We start from the raw sequence: 17,256 nt of genomic DNA on the forward strand, positions 1-17,256 counted from the left end.
AAACCTGCATAAGCATGCTAATTTTGGTGTAAAAGTGGTATAATAGTGAAGTACTTAAGCTGTTCCAAAAAAAGAGATCATATTACCTATTACTTATAATTGCATTCACTTGGCACTCCATTTAATCCGATGAATCACACTTATTCAAAATATGGATTTTGTTTGAAGGTTTTTTTTATATTTTTGGGGTGATGACATAAAATACGATGACAGACATTTGAAGCTTCATTTGAAAACCTCAATAGAAGCTTAAAATGATATTTGGTACCACTCTGTATCCTATTCCTGTCTAAATGTATATATGTTCCATATGTGTCCAGCGTGAAGGAACAAGTTTGATTTTGTTGTGCAACCCGGTGTTGTATAATGAAGAAGAAATTAGTCTATCAACCTATAAAGTAAATGTATTATATGACAGAAAAGGGGATGGTGTCTGTTAAAGTGTAACTCTACCAAAACTGCTTCAAGTTTGCCGTGCTGTAATCTAAATATGGTAGTGAAGTCAGTCGAGAGGATTTGAATGGGGCTGTACAGTCTTTGGACCTGCTACCAAGTCATGTTTACAGACTGTGAGTGAGGGAGCCTTGATTTTTATCACCTAGTCTGCAGTGGGGTTAGCCATTAAAGTTTATGGACCAAAGAAGCGAGTGAGTGAGGGTGAAGGCATTGGTAGTGTGCTTCCAGTGTACCAAGGGCAGGCTGCATGTGCCACAGCGTGAGTTTCTTTTTCACCCTACCTGCAGCTTTGTCTGCGAGATATAGACGTGGACACGGGAATCTGATCTAGTGTTACTCGAGCACACTCATCGTTCTGTGTGCCTGGTGTAGTACTTGGAGGCTGCCTGGAGAAAACCTGAGCTGCCTGATTGTTGGCCTAGCACCAAAAGTACGCAGCCAGAACATGATTAAGTAAGCAAGCGCAGGGACAGAGGGAGGGAGATGTGAAAAACTAACAGAGCGGTAGGAAGGGCTTCTTTTTAGGGGCAAGCATTGACAAGCTGAAAGAATGTATGTGAGAGCAGGTATGAACACTGCTTTCTCTTGCCTCTCGTCTTCCCTCTGTGAGAGAGAAACACAGATATTTGGAAACCTTAAAGCGTTTTGTGAGGAAGAGGGATATTAACTTGTCCGCCGCGCTGCAGCGTTTATCATACTTGGCTCTATAGATCTCTCTGTACTTACTGTAACTGCAGCAAAAGCAATTGTAAAAGGAGTTTCCCAAGTCTCTCAGCAGTCAACTCTCAGTGAGTATTTACCTTTGAGATCCCAAAAGTCCATCCTCTTTTGTGTGCTTGTCAAGTACTTGAGTCAGGTGCAAAAATATATTTTTGGTTGCTATAGTTTAAGAGCAGAATGTTTGTCTTTTTAGATGTTTTTGCGAAGCAGGAGAGTATTTTCAGTGTACTTAAACATATTCAACTACCAATGACAGCCACTCGCAGCGCTGACGAAAAGCTGCATCTACAGTATACTTTCTTTTACCTCCTTCTGTGTTTGGATTACATGTCATTTTGCTGAATTGTCTGCAGAGGCATACATGAAATGTGACATTGTCTGATTGAAAAGCAAATTTCACAGGCCCAGAAAAAATCCTGCTCTGGCATACTGCAGGGATACAATGGTAAAAATAGCACGCAAGAGAGTCTGGCAAATTCATTCAATGGAAAATTTCCAGCCCCCCCAAAATATGGAGACTTTGTATTCTGTGCAGTGCTATCAAAGATGGCATAATAGGCTCGGATAATGATTGAGTTTGTTGTCACTGTGGCTCATATTTCAGCACAGCGAGCTGTATTCTTCAAACAGCTGGCTAATTAAACTAGTAAATGCATTAAGTATTGACAAAACTGCACCATTGTAGCAACAATTTCAGCTTCACTCAGATATTAAAATATTGATTTAGTTCGTAATCATAATGCACAGTAATGTATCCCTTGTTGTTGTTTCTTCACATCTTTAATTCAGTTTAGATATGGATTTTTTTCCTTAAAGCCTTCATGTGTTCTCACGGTATTTTACACTTGTCTGACTCCAAAGTGAGATAAGAATTATCACTGAATTATGTGAGCACAGAAGTTAAGTCATGGAAAGCTATGCCAATTAAGAGCTCACTTCCAAGATTTTACACTCAATAATCTTACTGGAGTTGAAAAGATTAAAGTTTAGCTTTCATTTGATCAAAACTAGACCCAGAAGGCATTCATCTCTCCTGTTTCGGTTTCATGTTTGCACGAGTCATACCTTTTGTTTTACAGTAGGTGCGCTTGGTGCCTTTGATACATTTCAAAAGTTATTCAAAAAGCAGGCAAAAATAGTACAAGCGATTAATAAGGCATGCAAAAGGCAACAAAAACACTGGAACACATCAAAGTATTTTGTATCTGAGTACAAATCAGTATTATTACACTCAGATAAGCCTGCCTCACATTGCTTAAAGTGCACACACACTGCCTTAGGATCAGCATGAGTAACAAAACAAGAAGTACACAGCATCTGGAGCCTGCTATGATTTCTCAGACAGGTCAGACTATATTAAAACAATCCCTTAGGAGCTGATTATATCCAACAGATCTCTGTATCAAAACTCAGATGCAGAGCAGTCCATATTGGAGTGTAAGACGACACTCATTGTTTCAGTACCATGTTTTGGAGGAGACTTTTTGAAGATATGAAACACTTTCAGGCTAGTCCAGTTGTGAAAACAAAGATAGGGTAGGTCCAACGAGAAGAGAATACTCATTCTTGAAACCTCTTTCTCTTACAGTGAATCATGAAAGACTTCCATTCAAACAGGGGGGGCTTCCTGAAAACTTTGGGCTGCCTAACTCTAAAAGCCTCACTATAAATAGACTTAAAGAAACATGCTAGCCTAGCAACAATAAGGCTAAAAACAACCCATAATGCAAGACTGTTATGTAACACCACCTGCACTTCTTCAAACATCATTTCCAGAAAAATATACTTTCTTATATTCACGTCGATACGGTAAAATTCTTTGTCTTTGTACAAGTGAGAGACAATGTCAGCGTTGGTTGATTGTCCCTTTCATGTATACTGTTGTTCATGCAATGAAGAAATAGATGGGGAAGGGCAAAAAGGGGTGAGCTCAGGTCTGGCTGCATCTCTGTCTGTCTGCAGAACTTCCTTTTTTTCTTTTTAACAGATCAGAAGCATTGGAATGAGGTCAAGGTAGAGAACCATGAAAAGAATAAGTCAGGGAAGAATGAGAGGACAATGTCGAGGGTAGGCAGCTAAAAATGAGAACCCACCCGGGGAAAACACAGCCGCCTGTTTCTGTCCATGCTTGTCTGAGTTTGGAGGTGACTGGTCGTCTAAGATCCCTTGTCGCTGTCTGCACGAAAACGTCAGCTGCCACTGGCATTTGTTCAATGATCTTTACATGGGCTAACACAGCCACTGCCTTCAGATTCATACAAGGTCCATGAATAATGTGTGTGTGCATGTGCAGTGGCGATAGTGTTCAACCAGCTGTGAGTGCTGGGTAAAAAAAAAAAATGCTAAAAAGCAGGAATTAACAAGTTCTTAGGCTTATTCTCTTTGCACATTTTCACTGTGGTAGGTAGGCCGTGCTCCTCTCGCTGAAGACCAATCCCTGCCTGTCTAACTTTGCTTTTCAGGAACTCACAGTTTGAATGCTCTAAAATGTGTCAAACATTTTGAACTTCAAAGTGAGGCATTAAAACATATAATAAGAAATGCCAGTTTCTGTGTGCTTGATTCATATTTTGAATGAGCTTTGATCTAGGATTTTCTGTACAAATCTGTTCCTGTAAGATTCAAACTATTGTATTGTAGTCATTGGTTAAGAGCGGGAGAGTACACACAATAAGGCAGCAAAACACATCAACAGCAAATGGATTCGGTAACAGCGCAGGTGCACATAAATACTGTTGCGTACTCAGAAAAAGTTAGCAAACTAAGAAGCATCTTAGGTAATCTTTGGCAGGTATGAGTCTGATTCTGGCTTCCACTTGGCACCCAGGTCATCAATCCTCATGGTAATGAAGGCAAGCGAGAACACTTTATATCCAGTGTTTCCACCCACGCTCCTTAATTCCACCCCCCACCCCCATATTAAGAAAACAGACTGACGACTCATCACCATGACCTCCAGTGCTCATGGCGTGTGTTTGTACATTACAGTTTGTGTGTTAGATGTAAAGGTGGCTGTGCGCGTCCATGTGTGTTCGCTTGTTTGTGTGCAGCGTGTCTCATTGTGTTTGCTTGTCTACCTGCTCGGGGTGATAAGGGGCCGGTGTGGAGTGTGTCCTTTGTTCTGCCAGAATTACTCATCCCCTCTGTGTCAACAAGGGTAAATTAAACCCTGCTTAATCCAAGGTTTGAGCCCGGATAGTTAAAACCTAAGCTCAATGTCACTGGTGTTGCTGTGTGGGTTTGTTCGTCAGTGTCCTCAAGTCTCAAAATGGATTGATGCGTTCTTTTCCCCGCGTCTTTCTGAGGTAGCTGCATGTGTCGGTAAATATTTGAGTTTGTTAAAGTGTGCAAAGTGCGTCTCAACAAGCCTCTCGTGTGATCCTCAAGCATGTCAGTATGTGTTTTGAAGTGTTTATCTGTACGCTAACACACTCCTACATATATATACATTGCACCGTGTGGTTGGATTACATGTTAATTCAAGTAGCCATAACAAGTGTTTCTTTTCCTGTTGGCCATCTGAGTCACAGGCTGCAACCGAAGTGTGACACACAAGTCTGTCTCTGTTTCTCTCCGTCTTCCTCCCTCCCACCCTCCCTCCCTCTCTCTGTCTCTCTCTTTCTCTGTCTCTCTCTTTCTCTGTATTCTTTTATATCTCTCTCCCCTTTCTGTGTTGGTATCTTGGTTCTTCACCCATTAATTGTTTGCCTTCCTTCCTTTCTGTCTTTTCCTCTTCTGTGTTGTTCCACCCTCCTCCTCCCTCTTCCCCCTCTCCACCTCGACTGCTTGTATTTGTCGACTCCCTCCCCTCTTGTGACTCTCTCTCTCTCTCTCTTTTTTCTCTCTCTCTCTCTCTCCCTCGCTGGTCTCGCTTACTGTCAAGCCAGCCACAGCAGCAACAGCGGTAGCGCCAGTAGCTCACTCTAGCCAGTTTTCAGTCACAGCAGAGGCTGCAGTGTGTGTGTCTACATGTTTGTGTGTTTCATGTGTTTGCGTGTTTACAGTGTACATGTATGTATGAGCCAGTGCGCCTGCTGCTCTCTGAAACACGTTTATATTGCATACTTGGAGTTACTCTAACTGAGGACTGGAGGAAGACATGAAGGGAGAACGACCTGGAGCTCATTAAGAGGAAGAAAGAAGACAGTCTCTCTTTTCTTTATTTCAGTCTCTCTCTCTTTCTGTCCGCCTCTCCTCATTTCTCTCCTCTCACTGTCTTGCTGGCTAACTCGCTTGCCGCTACAAGGATTGTGTGCAGCAGAACTGTAAGTGGACTTCCTTGTGTGTGTGTGTGTGTGTGTGTGTTGTTGCATACAGTATGTGTGATCTCAGCCTGTGTGTCAGTTTTAACTTACTGTGTCCATATTTTGTGCCCGAGTGCACACATCTGCATGTTAGAATAAATGGCATGTCAAGACATCTCTAAAGACTTAATTAGGCCAATTTGTGAAGCCCTATTTGCAGCGAAGGAGCAGTGTATTCATGTAGACACTACTGACCTCCATGGTATAAATCTGTTCATATTCATAAATGTTTGCCAGATGCGTATTATTCAGTGAGTGCCAAAACTGTCACTGCTGCCATTTGTATAAAATGTCATTTGTTGGCATAGCATGTGAATGAAGGTCCTCTCCTCCAGGTATTCTCTGCAGTCTGTGTGTGTGTGTGTGTGTGTGTGTGTGTGTGTGAGTGAGTGAGAGACAGGTCAGGAGAGAGGGAATGATTGAGAGAGAGTTAGTGTGTGTCTGTGTGTGTGTGTGTGTGTGTCACTCTGTCACTCAGGGCGTGGAGAAAATCAATAGATCTACAGCTCGAGTTGGACCGTTTACCTCTGCCAAGTGATGGGCAGACGCTGTGGCCTTCAGAGGTCCACAGACAACTGCTCGGGATTGCCTGTAGATGTATGTCAGCTCTTGGTGCTCCTGCACAAGTGTCTTTCATTTTTCGTCTATGATTGATCCTTTGTGTGTGTGTTTTCAGGAACACTCGTGTTCGGTCAGCAATGTGTATTTATCTCTTGAGCTCCTGTAAAATGTCTCCCCGGCAAGAAACTGTCACTTTTTTTGAAAACTAGCGAAGGAGATCATAGATCAAAAGTTTCTCGCTTTGCTTGCAACCGCCGTGGCCAGTAGGACCAGTTAAGAGAACGAGCAATAGCAGGCAAAAAGATGGATAGAAAAAAGAGAGAGCCGAAGCATGTAAGGAGGGAACGGAGCGGGACCATCATAATCAATCCTCCATGATCCTGGAAGAGCATCATTTGTCTTCTTTTCTCACTCCACTCCTCCTCTTGCCCCCATCTTTCTCTCATTTTCTATGGTGCAGCCACTTTGATCTCGCATAAGAAGACGGTCTCCAGAGCTTCATTACTTTTAAAGCCTTCATCGTGAGGGGCCATAAAAAGATGCTAAGGAATGGATTTCTAAGACCATTTACCAGACGTTCTGTACCGGCTTGCGAGTAATGGCTACATAGGGATATAATGTTCCTCCGCGATATGTAATGGCCTTCTGTGCCTGGTGCTCTGGGTTATCAGGGCAAACTGGGACTGGCTATGATACGTCAGTGCTGAAGAATATGACGTTGTGCATATTAAGTGGTGCCTACTGGGATGCTGGCTCTGTTTAATTCATAAGGACATGTAACCATGCTGCATGAAACTTGTAACTGAATGTGATGCTTGAGGTACATTTAAGCAGCTTCTCAAATCTTTCACTGTGTTTCAATATGATGTTTTTTTTTCATAGCACTGTTGACTGACCTTGTGTTATAGTCACTTCCTCTTCCTCTCTGCGTGCACACGCATGCGTGTGTGTCTCTGTTTGCCTACTTTTGAGCAGGCCCAAGCAGGGGAATGTGTTTGAGGCTGTGTTTTGTAGTAAGCATGTGGGGATTCGTATGGGGTGGCAGGAAAACGCTCAGGGAGGAAATGATTGAGAGAAAAGGTCAGTGGACAGGATGCCCTTTTTTCTAAAATCTGATACAGGCGACTGCAGAGAGAGACCAAAAGAAAGGGAGAGAAAGAGCAAAGCAGTGGTAGGAAGAGGGAGGAACTTAGATTAGAGGTAAAAATACAGCCAAACAATAAAGGAAAACAGAACATAGGTGAAGAAAAACAGCATGCTAGTAGAACTAACTCAAAATATCATATTTTCAGCCAGAAACCAAACTCTAATGTGACTCATGTTGACTTTATGATGGGGAATCCAACAGTCATGTGGCCCTTTACCACAGCTGCCGTGTGACCCATAACTATATGACACTGTTACATGTCCTGTGTGAAGGTTTTTACAGTTCTGTATTTTAGGGTTTCTTAAAGAGGTCATATAATGCAAATTTTCAGGTTCATACTTTTATTTGGGGGTCCTAGTAGAATAGGTTTACATACTTTAAGTTTCAAAAAACACAACATTATTTTTCACATCAACAGAGCTCAAACACCCTCCTGCGTCTCTGAAATCACCGGTGTGGAAATAATTTGTGTTCCCGGTGAGTTATGTCAATAACATTCGTGTTGTTGACAACAAAACCACATTTTGTAAGCTATGCGCGTGTAGCATGCGTGTCCACAGGCAACACAAAGAAGTAGACTTAACTGAGAAAACTACAGCATTAACAAAGGCAACTCTTCTGTCCTTAATTAGAGCTAAACTTCAAAATTCAACTTGCGCTAAAGCATACAGGGGTATTTGTAGCATTGGGAAATTGAAAATCCAGTCCTAGACTAGTCTAGTCTAAAAATGGCATTGCCATCCGTGCTAAAAGAAGAAAACAAAAAAAGAGAATCGAATTGAGGATTTGGAGAATCGTGACACCCCTAATAAAAATATATATTTACATAATGCCTGTAAGACACATTTAAGTTACGGAAGTAAAGGCTCCGGCAGTGCAGGAGCCGTGTTTTTTGGAGAGAGCTGTTACGTCCCAATCTCGGTCCTGTTGCCTGGTGGATGCCAATCTGGGCAGACCGACCAGGGAACATGTGATGCACATGTAGCGCTATTGGCCTAATTGTAAAGGTTACTTCATCGACAAAACTTGGGATTGGTGAATTGAGAAAATGGTCAGCAGAGTAATCAGTAATGAAAAATTATCATTACCTGAGCTAGTCATGACTGTGGTGTATTGGATCAGTGCATCCCATTTTCATAGGCTGACTTAATTTGCGCTCTTTTCTCCATCAGATGAAGAAAAAAGTCTATTGAGTGTCTGGAAGCTATCAGGTGTTTGCTTACAATACCTGGATCTCATGTGCATTCATTACAAAAATGGACACAATCCTGTTTTCATCTTCTGAGATATAGCCTTTGACATCTATCTAAAGTAAGACTGGAGCAGGACACAAATTGTCTTGTTTTGTATTATCACTTCACTGAAGAACCATCACTTGCACCAATATAAAAGCTTAGAAATAAAAAAAAAAACACTTAAGTTTTCTGGTTGAAAGGACTAGAAATGACACTGTAGAAACTCAGAGTGTGAACAGGCTGCAAATACTTTAATTAAGATATTTTTTCCTCAGTATGATAAAGTATGTGGAATCACCTCTTGTACCTGTTGTTAATTACCTGTTTTAGCTTTGTGTGGAGCAGCCCATGTCCTTGGCAGGGTCTTAGCCCTCCCCTCCTGCAGCAGGAACAAGCATGTCGATGGTGTTACTTGCAGGTGCAGGACTTTTCTGCGTGTGTGTGTGGATGTGCCTGCAACTTGGCATGCCCGTAAGATAGCGTGTGTGTGTGTGCATGTGCGTGCGTGCGTGCGTGCGTGTGTGTGTGTGTGTGTGTGTGTGTGTGTGTGTGTGTGTTTTCTACAAATGTGGATCATCTCTCTTCGTTATTGATGAGCTCGTCCCCTACCTCACTCTCCATGACCCAGTTCTTGTGCGCTGACACCCCCTGTTCACATCATGCCTGCAGCAAACACATGTTGTCAGAGCTGTGAGAAAGGGGAGACAGAGGGTAAAAGAGAGACAGAAAAGGAGAGTTGATTGTACTTGTATGTCACCGTGCCTCGTGTCGACAAGATCGCACATTTCACAAATATGAAATTAGAAGGATCCCTTCTGTAATTCAAATAATAAACTTGAGAGTACCAGTACATTTAAAAACTGAATTATATACATGACAGGTAGTAGAGAGCTACTTTGCCCGTTGTTAACCACCTCTGTTTTTTCTGTCTGGGTCTACAGAGCACCTTCCTGGGTAGTGCCACATTTTCAGTAGGCGATCTGCTGAGGGCTAAAGATGAACGACTGACCTTGAGTATCAGGTAAGTGCATGTTTCTGTCATACCCTGTTCATTGCTTCCTGCATCCCTCCAGGCTAAATAAAACTTTAGAGACTGAACATTAGGCCTCTTCACACAAGAACTGACAGACCAACTTAAACATCAAACTAAAACAAGTTAGGGAAAGAAACCTTCCCACAGATGTTGCAGCAGCAGCTCCAGGAACGTTGCAGTAGCTGCCAGGGTTGTTTGCTTGAGAGATGTTGTGCAAGCGTGTGGGAATACACTACTCTGATCTGCTTTTTTGTTGTTTTTGTTGTTTTTGTGTTAAACGGGGGTGGGAATAAGTGTATTTTCTGGTCAAATGAACGGAATGAAAAGGAGTTCCTGTGACTTGTTTAAAAGGTGGGCCAAAAATACAGTATTTTATTTTCTAAAGACGCTGTTATATATTTTATAGATATTATGTACAGGTTCAGCCAAATCAAGCATTTTTTAAAATGGTGCAGGCATGCTGGGTAAAGGTCAAGAGCATGAATATGCCCTCTCCTTTTAGTCATTCAACATAGAAAAAATGTGTATATCTTAGAGCACTACATTTCTTAAAGACAGGACTATAAGGATATAATCCGTAAACTGCCACAAAGACGATTGGTTGTTTGCCTTTTGGAGGATCGGTCTCACACATCAGATAAGCTGTGCTCCTGAACATGATTAATGGTCTGTCCATCTCATGAGGTGCTTGACGTGATTGCAAAGAAGTACGATGGCACCGAGGCTTGACCAGCATAAAATGGTATTTTGCTGGTAGGTTTAGTTTTGTACACAAAGCCGGAGAGTTTTTTTGGAGGAAGGATTAACTGTCAAAATGATGACAAGGGCAATTGATACATTGATTGATTGAAAAGTGTGTTTGATAATAATTTTAATACTTTGCCTCATTTAGAGAAAGAGGAAACAGTGCTGATCTGTTCTGTTAAATGGGCTAATAGTGTAGGTTTAGGCAGGAGTGTTAAGTCATTAGTGCCACTCAGATCAGGTGATCATCAACTTCACACCTACGCAGAATATTCACACACTTGACTCTGCTTAAAATAACCAATTTAAAGCAACAACTTAGTGTTTTTCTCCACTCACTTCACTCACACTGAATATTTTCCCCAGGTTGAGTAGCCACTGCATTGGAAACACACCACCAACCACACCACCTTAACCCATATGCCATTGGGTTTAACATGTGGCCAAATACTTCCTGAAAATCTTGATTGTTTTTTCTGACCTCCAGTGGTTTAACTCTTCAACTTGCTGCAGTGATGTGCAGGTGTACTACAGGACCCGTGACATCACTGTTAGATGTGGTTACTTGTGCAGCAGATCAGACTTCTCTCACCAACCGAAGTTCTTCATTTATGTAAGCTCTGGTCAGAAGAGACACAGACTTGAATGTGTCAACCACAGAGGGTAGTGAAACATTGCTTTAATTTTGTTGTTAACTTACTCTATAAGCTAGTGCTAATTACTACTGCTGCTGTTCACTGGCTGGCTGCGGCCACTGCGTTTGAAGCTGATTCATTAAATGTTTCTCAATAAAGTTTGCTGTAACATACAGTATATTTCATCATAGTATGTTGACATCAGTGGCATCAGAGGAAAACCAACCCGCCCTGTCATATTATTTTACACTAGTGGCTAGAACAATTATTCTATAAATGATTCAAAGTTTTGGTCATGTTTTATTACTATTTTAATCCCCTTTGCCTCTCAAGGGTAGATGAGGAGCAACCTCCTCTGCCGCAATGAACCAGCTTCCTCTGGTTGACATGCATGGAATACAGAGATAACAATAAATAAGCCCTATGTCTCGGCTCCATTGACAGAAATCCTGGATTTTCTTAAATACTTGAAGCCCAGAAGGATAGTTTTGTCCCAGGCAGAGTCATCACACATGGCGTGCTTGACTGAGGAGTTGTATTGCAGATGCTACAAGGAGAAACGTTAAGGTCCGATGGGCTACCATGGTGACCAGGGACATGGTTCCATAAAAGTTGTGAATAATGGGCCCGCACTAGAGGATAATTTGGCAGATTTTGGGTCTTAGGTGTTCCCGATTCTGGGCTGGTCTGAGCAGAGTATCAGCCCAAATGAGCCTGTAGTGTGAGAGGTTTACGAACATAATCTGGATTTTACCAACTGGATCGGGGGAAGTCAGTCACAGTTCAGGGTGCTGAGCAGTCAGTCTATATAATGGCATCATTATAAATGGTGCACGGCATTCTTGTTTTTGTATTGATTATTAATCTTTTTAGAAATTTGGCATATGTTTATACATTGAATTGTTTCCCTCATTGTACAACGGGCATCGTGTCCCAGTGATGTATGTGTTTTTTTGCATATAGGGCAAGGAAGTGAGATGTCATCAAAAGAGGTCACTCAAGATGCATGTCGAAACGCCTATTGCCAGGTGTAAACTGACAAAATCTCCACTTGGGACTGGCAGCCTTGCAGTTTGTAAAGCAGTGCAGTTTGGATACAGATGTTTCATAGAGGAGACGAGTGTATGCAACTCAGATCTGCCTGTATGTCACTGATAACAGAGATTCCGGTCTTCAGTAGTTAGATGATAAAACACAGAATTGAGAGAAACTTTAGTCTTCATAACCAAAGAGAGATTTATATCCTGTGGACACTTCTGTTCCTATTCTCACGCTCGTCTACATGAGCGCTCTCTCAGTCTCTCTGCTGCGAGTCTGCATCACACCTTATGAGGCTATCAATTGATGGTTTTTATAATGTGCCATTTTAGGAGGTGCTGCAGCACCTTCAGCACCCCTAGTTCTCAACATCCATGTTGCAGCGTACCCGATTTCAGATGTGTGTTTGATACCAGCACAAAGAGGAGAATTTGTCTCCTGAGTCAGATGGACAGTAGAAAAGGAAGACAAGCTTGTGGAATTGTTTTTGTTTTGCAGTGAAAAAACAAGAAGTGCAACCAGCTAAAGTAAGCTGTCCGCCTCCATGTTTGTTTTTATTCCGAAGTCACGTTTGATCACACAGGTTCGTGTAAGATCCCAAGTAGCTGAGTTACTCTGTTACTCTGAAATCATCTAGTATAAACATGTAGTGTGGAGTTCTGCATCTCAACTGACTGGTCTGATATGTTCTTTCTTACAATGACAATATTAAAATCTTTTAATCTGCTTTTTTGCGTGTGTTGTCACACGTTCTTAAAATCAGTTACCATTTGAAAATCCTCTAGAGGGCAACAGACAGAACTGTTGAATGCAAGCATTTGGTATTATGTATATTATGTATTATTGTGTGTGTGTGTGTGTGTGTGTGTGTCTGACAGTACCGACATGTTTATCTGGTCTTGCTTTGGACAGTAGCTCCTGTCAGAATAAAAGTAGATATGCACAATGTCCTGTTGTTTTCATGCAATTACTGCGTGTGATCCAGTGTTAGGGATGCTTTTCCCCCACCTGTAAACTGTAAAGATGAAAGTGTCTCTGTCTCATCTTTTTGTATTATCAAAACTAAATTTCCTTTTTCCTTCACACTCATAGTTGTGTGTGAAAATATGCCCCTTTGGCGATCCTCTTTCCTTCTTTCCTTTTTCCTCCCTCTTTTGTTATGCTTTTCATTTCCTGCAGGTGAGCCAGGTCACTGGGTATAATTGTATCTCGCACGATTGACTGTATGAGCCTCAGCGAGAATAGAGATTACCCCCCTCTGTGTGTTTGTACATTTGTGTGTGTGCATGTACACATTCAAGCAGGTGCTCGTCTTGTCTTTTTCCTCCTCTGTAGTCACACTGCACTGTTGTGTTTCTGGTCCCTTTTGTTGTTGGGTTGTGTATTTTTTATTCCTGAGGATAACATGAAGTCCTCCCATGATACTTACAATGCTGCCACAAGGCTTTTTAATAACGGAGAAAAAACAGTTTTCTAAAATATCAACAGTTTGCCTCAGCATGCAGAGGTTGCTCTTACTGTGCTTGCTGTCTTCATCATCATTACTGTACTGTAGCTCTCACCACCTACACATACTAAATACAACACGTTCAGCTACATCCTTTAGGGCAGTTATTCCAAGTGTGGGGGTCTCAGGATTAATCAGAAGGGTCGCAAAATGATAAGTGGGAAAGCAAAACATTTTCCCATATAAATCATATTGATTTTTTTCAGAACTTCACCTCAGGCGTTTTAATTATTTCAATAAAACAAAACCAAACGATAAGCAGATCCAAGTAGACATTCCTTCTTTTTGAGGGGTCATAATCGAAAAAATTGTGAGAGCTCTTGCTTTAGGGCGTATTTAAATGATTACACAAAATTAGGAAAGCCACTTGGTTTTTGAGTAAAATGAGTACACCAAAAATAAATGATTGTATTACTTTGTAGTACAACGACCTGGTGCTGTTTAACAACAAAATATTATTCAAGCATGTCAGTGCAGTGATCACAGGGAGGAACCTGTACTGTGCTAAAAACTGACAGCTACCATATTTAAAATCTTCTCTACACTAACATACACACATAGTTGTAATGGCCTGAAGATCTGTTGCTGGTGTGGTGTTGGAGCTTGAATGTGTTACTCTGCACAGTCAGTGATGCATGTGTAACACATACAGACACACACAGGAAACTGTCTGGGTTCGATAGGCTGTTTGCTTGTTGGTTCATCCAGTGAGAAAACATTTCAAAGATGAGCAGCTTTTCATGAGCATGTATGATTCATTCTGGGCTTCTTGACCTGTGGATGAGCCTATGATTCACAGTTCAAATTAGTTCTGCTGGCCAAGCAGCTCGGATGCTGCAGCACTGACATGGGCAGGAGTGCAATTCATTCTGCCAGTTAAGGAACAGACGCTTCATTTTAATACAATGCTCTAATCCCCACTCGCTTAGTTGTTGCAGAAAGTCTGTTAATTTGAGCCCAGTTGAGGGAAAGTGGGACTACTTTATCTCCATGAGGCATGGTCGATTCCCTTCAGTGGATCTCAAAGCCAATATGACTTTTACCAACTTCTCTTCATAAACTCCAGATTGACATTGGGGCTGAGCATATGTAGAGAGGAAATTGGTATTTGACCAGCACCAGTATGTGTATGTGACTATTGCTTTTCCTTTGGCCCTTTAGTAAAGTTCACTTGGCTACAGGGCTGTCCACCTCAAAGCTCATCCCTTATTCACAAGAATTCTCTTTGCATTTCAGCTCCTCTCTCAGGTCTCAGGCTCAGATTTCATGTGCGGCTGGTTGGGATGTTTGTCACGGATTGTTTGTGTTTCCTGTAAGGCACGACCAGTTTGATTTGGGTCACTTTTTTTTGAAGGCTTCCTGACAGTGTCGCAATGAATGAATGGGAGTGGAAGATTCAAGGACTCAGCCCTTGTGCAGATTCTCCTCTTTTGTAGGCACCAGAAGCCATTGAAGTGGTGATGAGTAAACGTTACCTCTCTGCAGCTAACACACTACCAAAAAGCTCACCAGGTGCTCACACTTACCAGCATACAAAAAGAAGTAGCTGTATGAAACACAGACATAAACTCAACACAGCCAAAAAAAAGGGGCTAGTTGGAGAATGGAGAGTTGTTTCTTTGAAGTCTGGACCTTTATTAATCAAAGAGCAGACATCTGATTTAAAGAGAATTATTGATGCTTTGTTTGAACAGCACACAAAGTCAGCTCAAGTTTGCTAGACAAAAACTACATGTTGAATGTCTTATTTAAAGGCTGCAGTCTTTTTGAATTTGTTAGTAAAGATGGGAATTAATTTAAACAAAATTGAAAGCTGGAGGCTGAAGGTAAGAAATCCATCACTTCTTGTGTGAAATTATCTGTGTGCTGAACAGAGGATAAATACTCAATACTGAAGTCATCTAAAAGGAAATTAGTTTCAACAAAGGTGGCTTGATATACTAAATCTTTTTGCAGGTGTTTATACATGGCTGCATGGTTTTATGTGTAAGCATTTGTTTATTGAAGGTAATCTTGCAACAGAGCAGTGTGTCCGCAGTGTTCTCCTGCCTCGGGTTATGCCTCCAACAACTCAAATATAATCACCTCCCAGCAGAGTGCTTTCTGTAACTTGGATGTAACATTAGAGCAACATTATGCCCCACTTTTTAGACTGTATATATCTATTTCTGTTCATGCTTGGGAATTTTCTGTAATATGTGTACAGTGGACAGTCATTAGCAGTATAAACTGATTTTTGGGGCTGCAGAACAAGCTGTAAACACAACATTGCCTTATCAACATGTACAGGAAGGTGAACAATGTTAGCAAACAGTTGCTTATTGACACCAGACTCCAAACACCAGACTCCAGACTGCAATGGAATTAATTCGGAGTCATGTTTTTATCCACCTGATAAACGTCCAATATTTACTCTCTTTTTTGGGCTTTTTTTGGGCTCCACCAATTCCTGAGGGAAGTATCTCGTTCTTCTGAGACCAAAGGAGAGCAATTAGACTAAATTACAAAAAACGAAATAATGACTTGTAAGATGCTAAAATGCTCAGACGAAAAAGGAAGTGATATTATCTGTCAGGCTCAAGCAACCCATTTTCACATTACTTATAATTTTAGCCTTAAAGAGACAGGCACTAAAAGGGAGTGTGGGTGAATAGAGGGTGAACAGAGATGCAGTAACATAAGCCAGTATGAGAAAAATGTTGTTTTTTTAGACACCCAAAATAAAACTATGACCCTGAAAATAAGCGTGGTATTGGACCTTAAGTAATGAAATACATACTCTCTGTATGTGCACTCACCATTAACCTTCCTCCACACTGTTCGCTGTCACAATATAGGACTGTGAACACTGACCTCCATGCTGCTTTTGCCCTGGTACCTGCAATGAGCTTGTAGTAAATCTCTCTCTGGTTGTGTGTTATATGGACTTGGACTCCTTGCCTGATTCCCTTGAAGCCATTACTCACGCAGAGTGAAGGAGCTACTGTACCTTAGAAATGCTCCCATATCGTGAGTGACGCATCACATAGCCATACTAAGTCAGAAGTGTTTGTTTACAATGCAGTAAGTAACCACTATCATAACTGGGTTCTTTGCAGCCAGAGAGGCATACAGTACGTAATCAGTGTAATTTATTGTACTGTAGCGTCATGCTGATGGTCTTAAAGTTTGCATAAGCATTGTAGCCATTGATAGCAATGTAACAAATGATTTAAATAGTTTGCTCTTTCCCATGTATTTATTCATGAAGTGTAATTTTGTTGCATTTGATTACAAACTCAAGTGAGAAATCCATTTGTATCACCATCAGTTTTTTGTCCTGCCTCTCCACTTGTGCTCTGAAGACATTTTTTATTGAATAACTTGAGAAAGGTTGTACCTGTTTCTCCCTCCAGTATAGAGTTTGGCTTTTATTTGCAGGCACACACATTCTAAATCTAGCTTGGTTTAAATGGGGACCCAGGACGAGCAGAACAACCAGCGAGCTACAGGAGCTGCAAGGATGTCAGCACTGCAGGTCTCTCAATAATGCATGTTATGTATACACATGGGAGGAAAGATTATTATCTCCAAAAAGGGAGGTGAGCCTCCTTCACCACACCACAGATGAAAACAGTGTTGTCTAAATGCGACAATGGGTAATGTGAAACTGTAAAACATTGATGAATACAGTGTATACAAGTGCACATAAAGGATATACAGTAAAAGTATGTGTATGTGCAAATTAGTGACACACCCTCCAGTTTTCATTTTGCTGCTGAAGGCTTTGTTTTCTCTTGCCCTCTCAGCATCTCACGCTATACTTCCCTTTTGCTCGTCTTGTTATCTCAAAAACTTTATACACTCTGTAGGAGAGGCACTCTATGACCCAGTTCT

At 41.4% G+C, this 17,256-nt stretch overlaps 1 protein-coding gene across 7 annotated transcripts in view; it reads left to right on the plus strand.

Annotated features, from left to right (window-relative positions):
- The window catches only part of inpp4b (inositol polyphosphate-4-phosphatase type II B), a 238,217-nt gene that overhangs the window by 140,820 nt on the left and 80,141 nt on the right, over nucleotides 1-17,256 (plus strand). For 6 of the 7 annotated variants that reach the window (XM_084374031.1, XM_084374028.1, XM_084374032.1 and 3 more), the window contains one exon: nucleotides 9,365-9,444. In XM_084374031.1, the coding sequence (XP_084230157.1) occupies nucleotides 9,365-9,444 (80 nt within the window). Of the gene's footprint in view, nucleotides 1-5,059; nucleotides 5,442-9,364; nucleotides 9,445-17,256 lie in introns of those variants that run through there. The other variant, XM_084374034.1, reaches the window with a different exon arrangement.

The sequence above is a fragment of the Pagrus pagrus genome, assembly GCF_965226575.1.
Source record: "Pagrus pagrus genome assembly, chromosome: 2".
Classification (NCBI taxonomy): Eukaryota; Metazoa; Chordata; class Actinopteri; order Spariformes; family Sparidae; genus Pagrus; species Pagrus pagrus.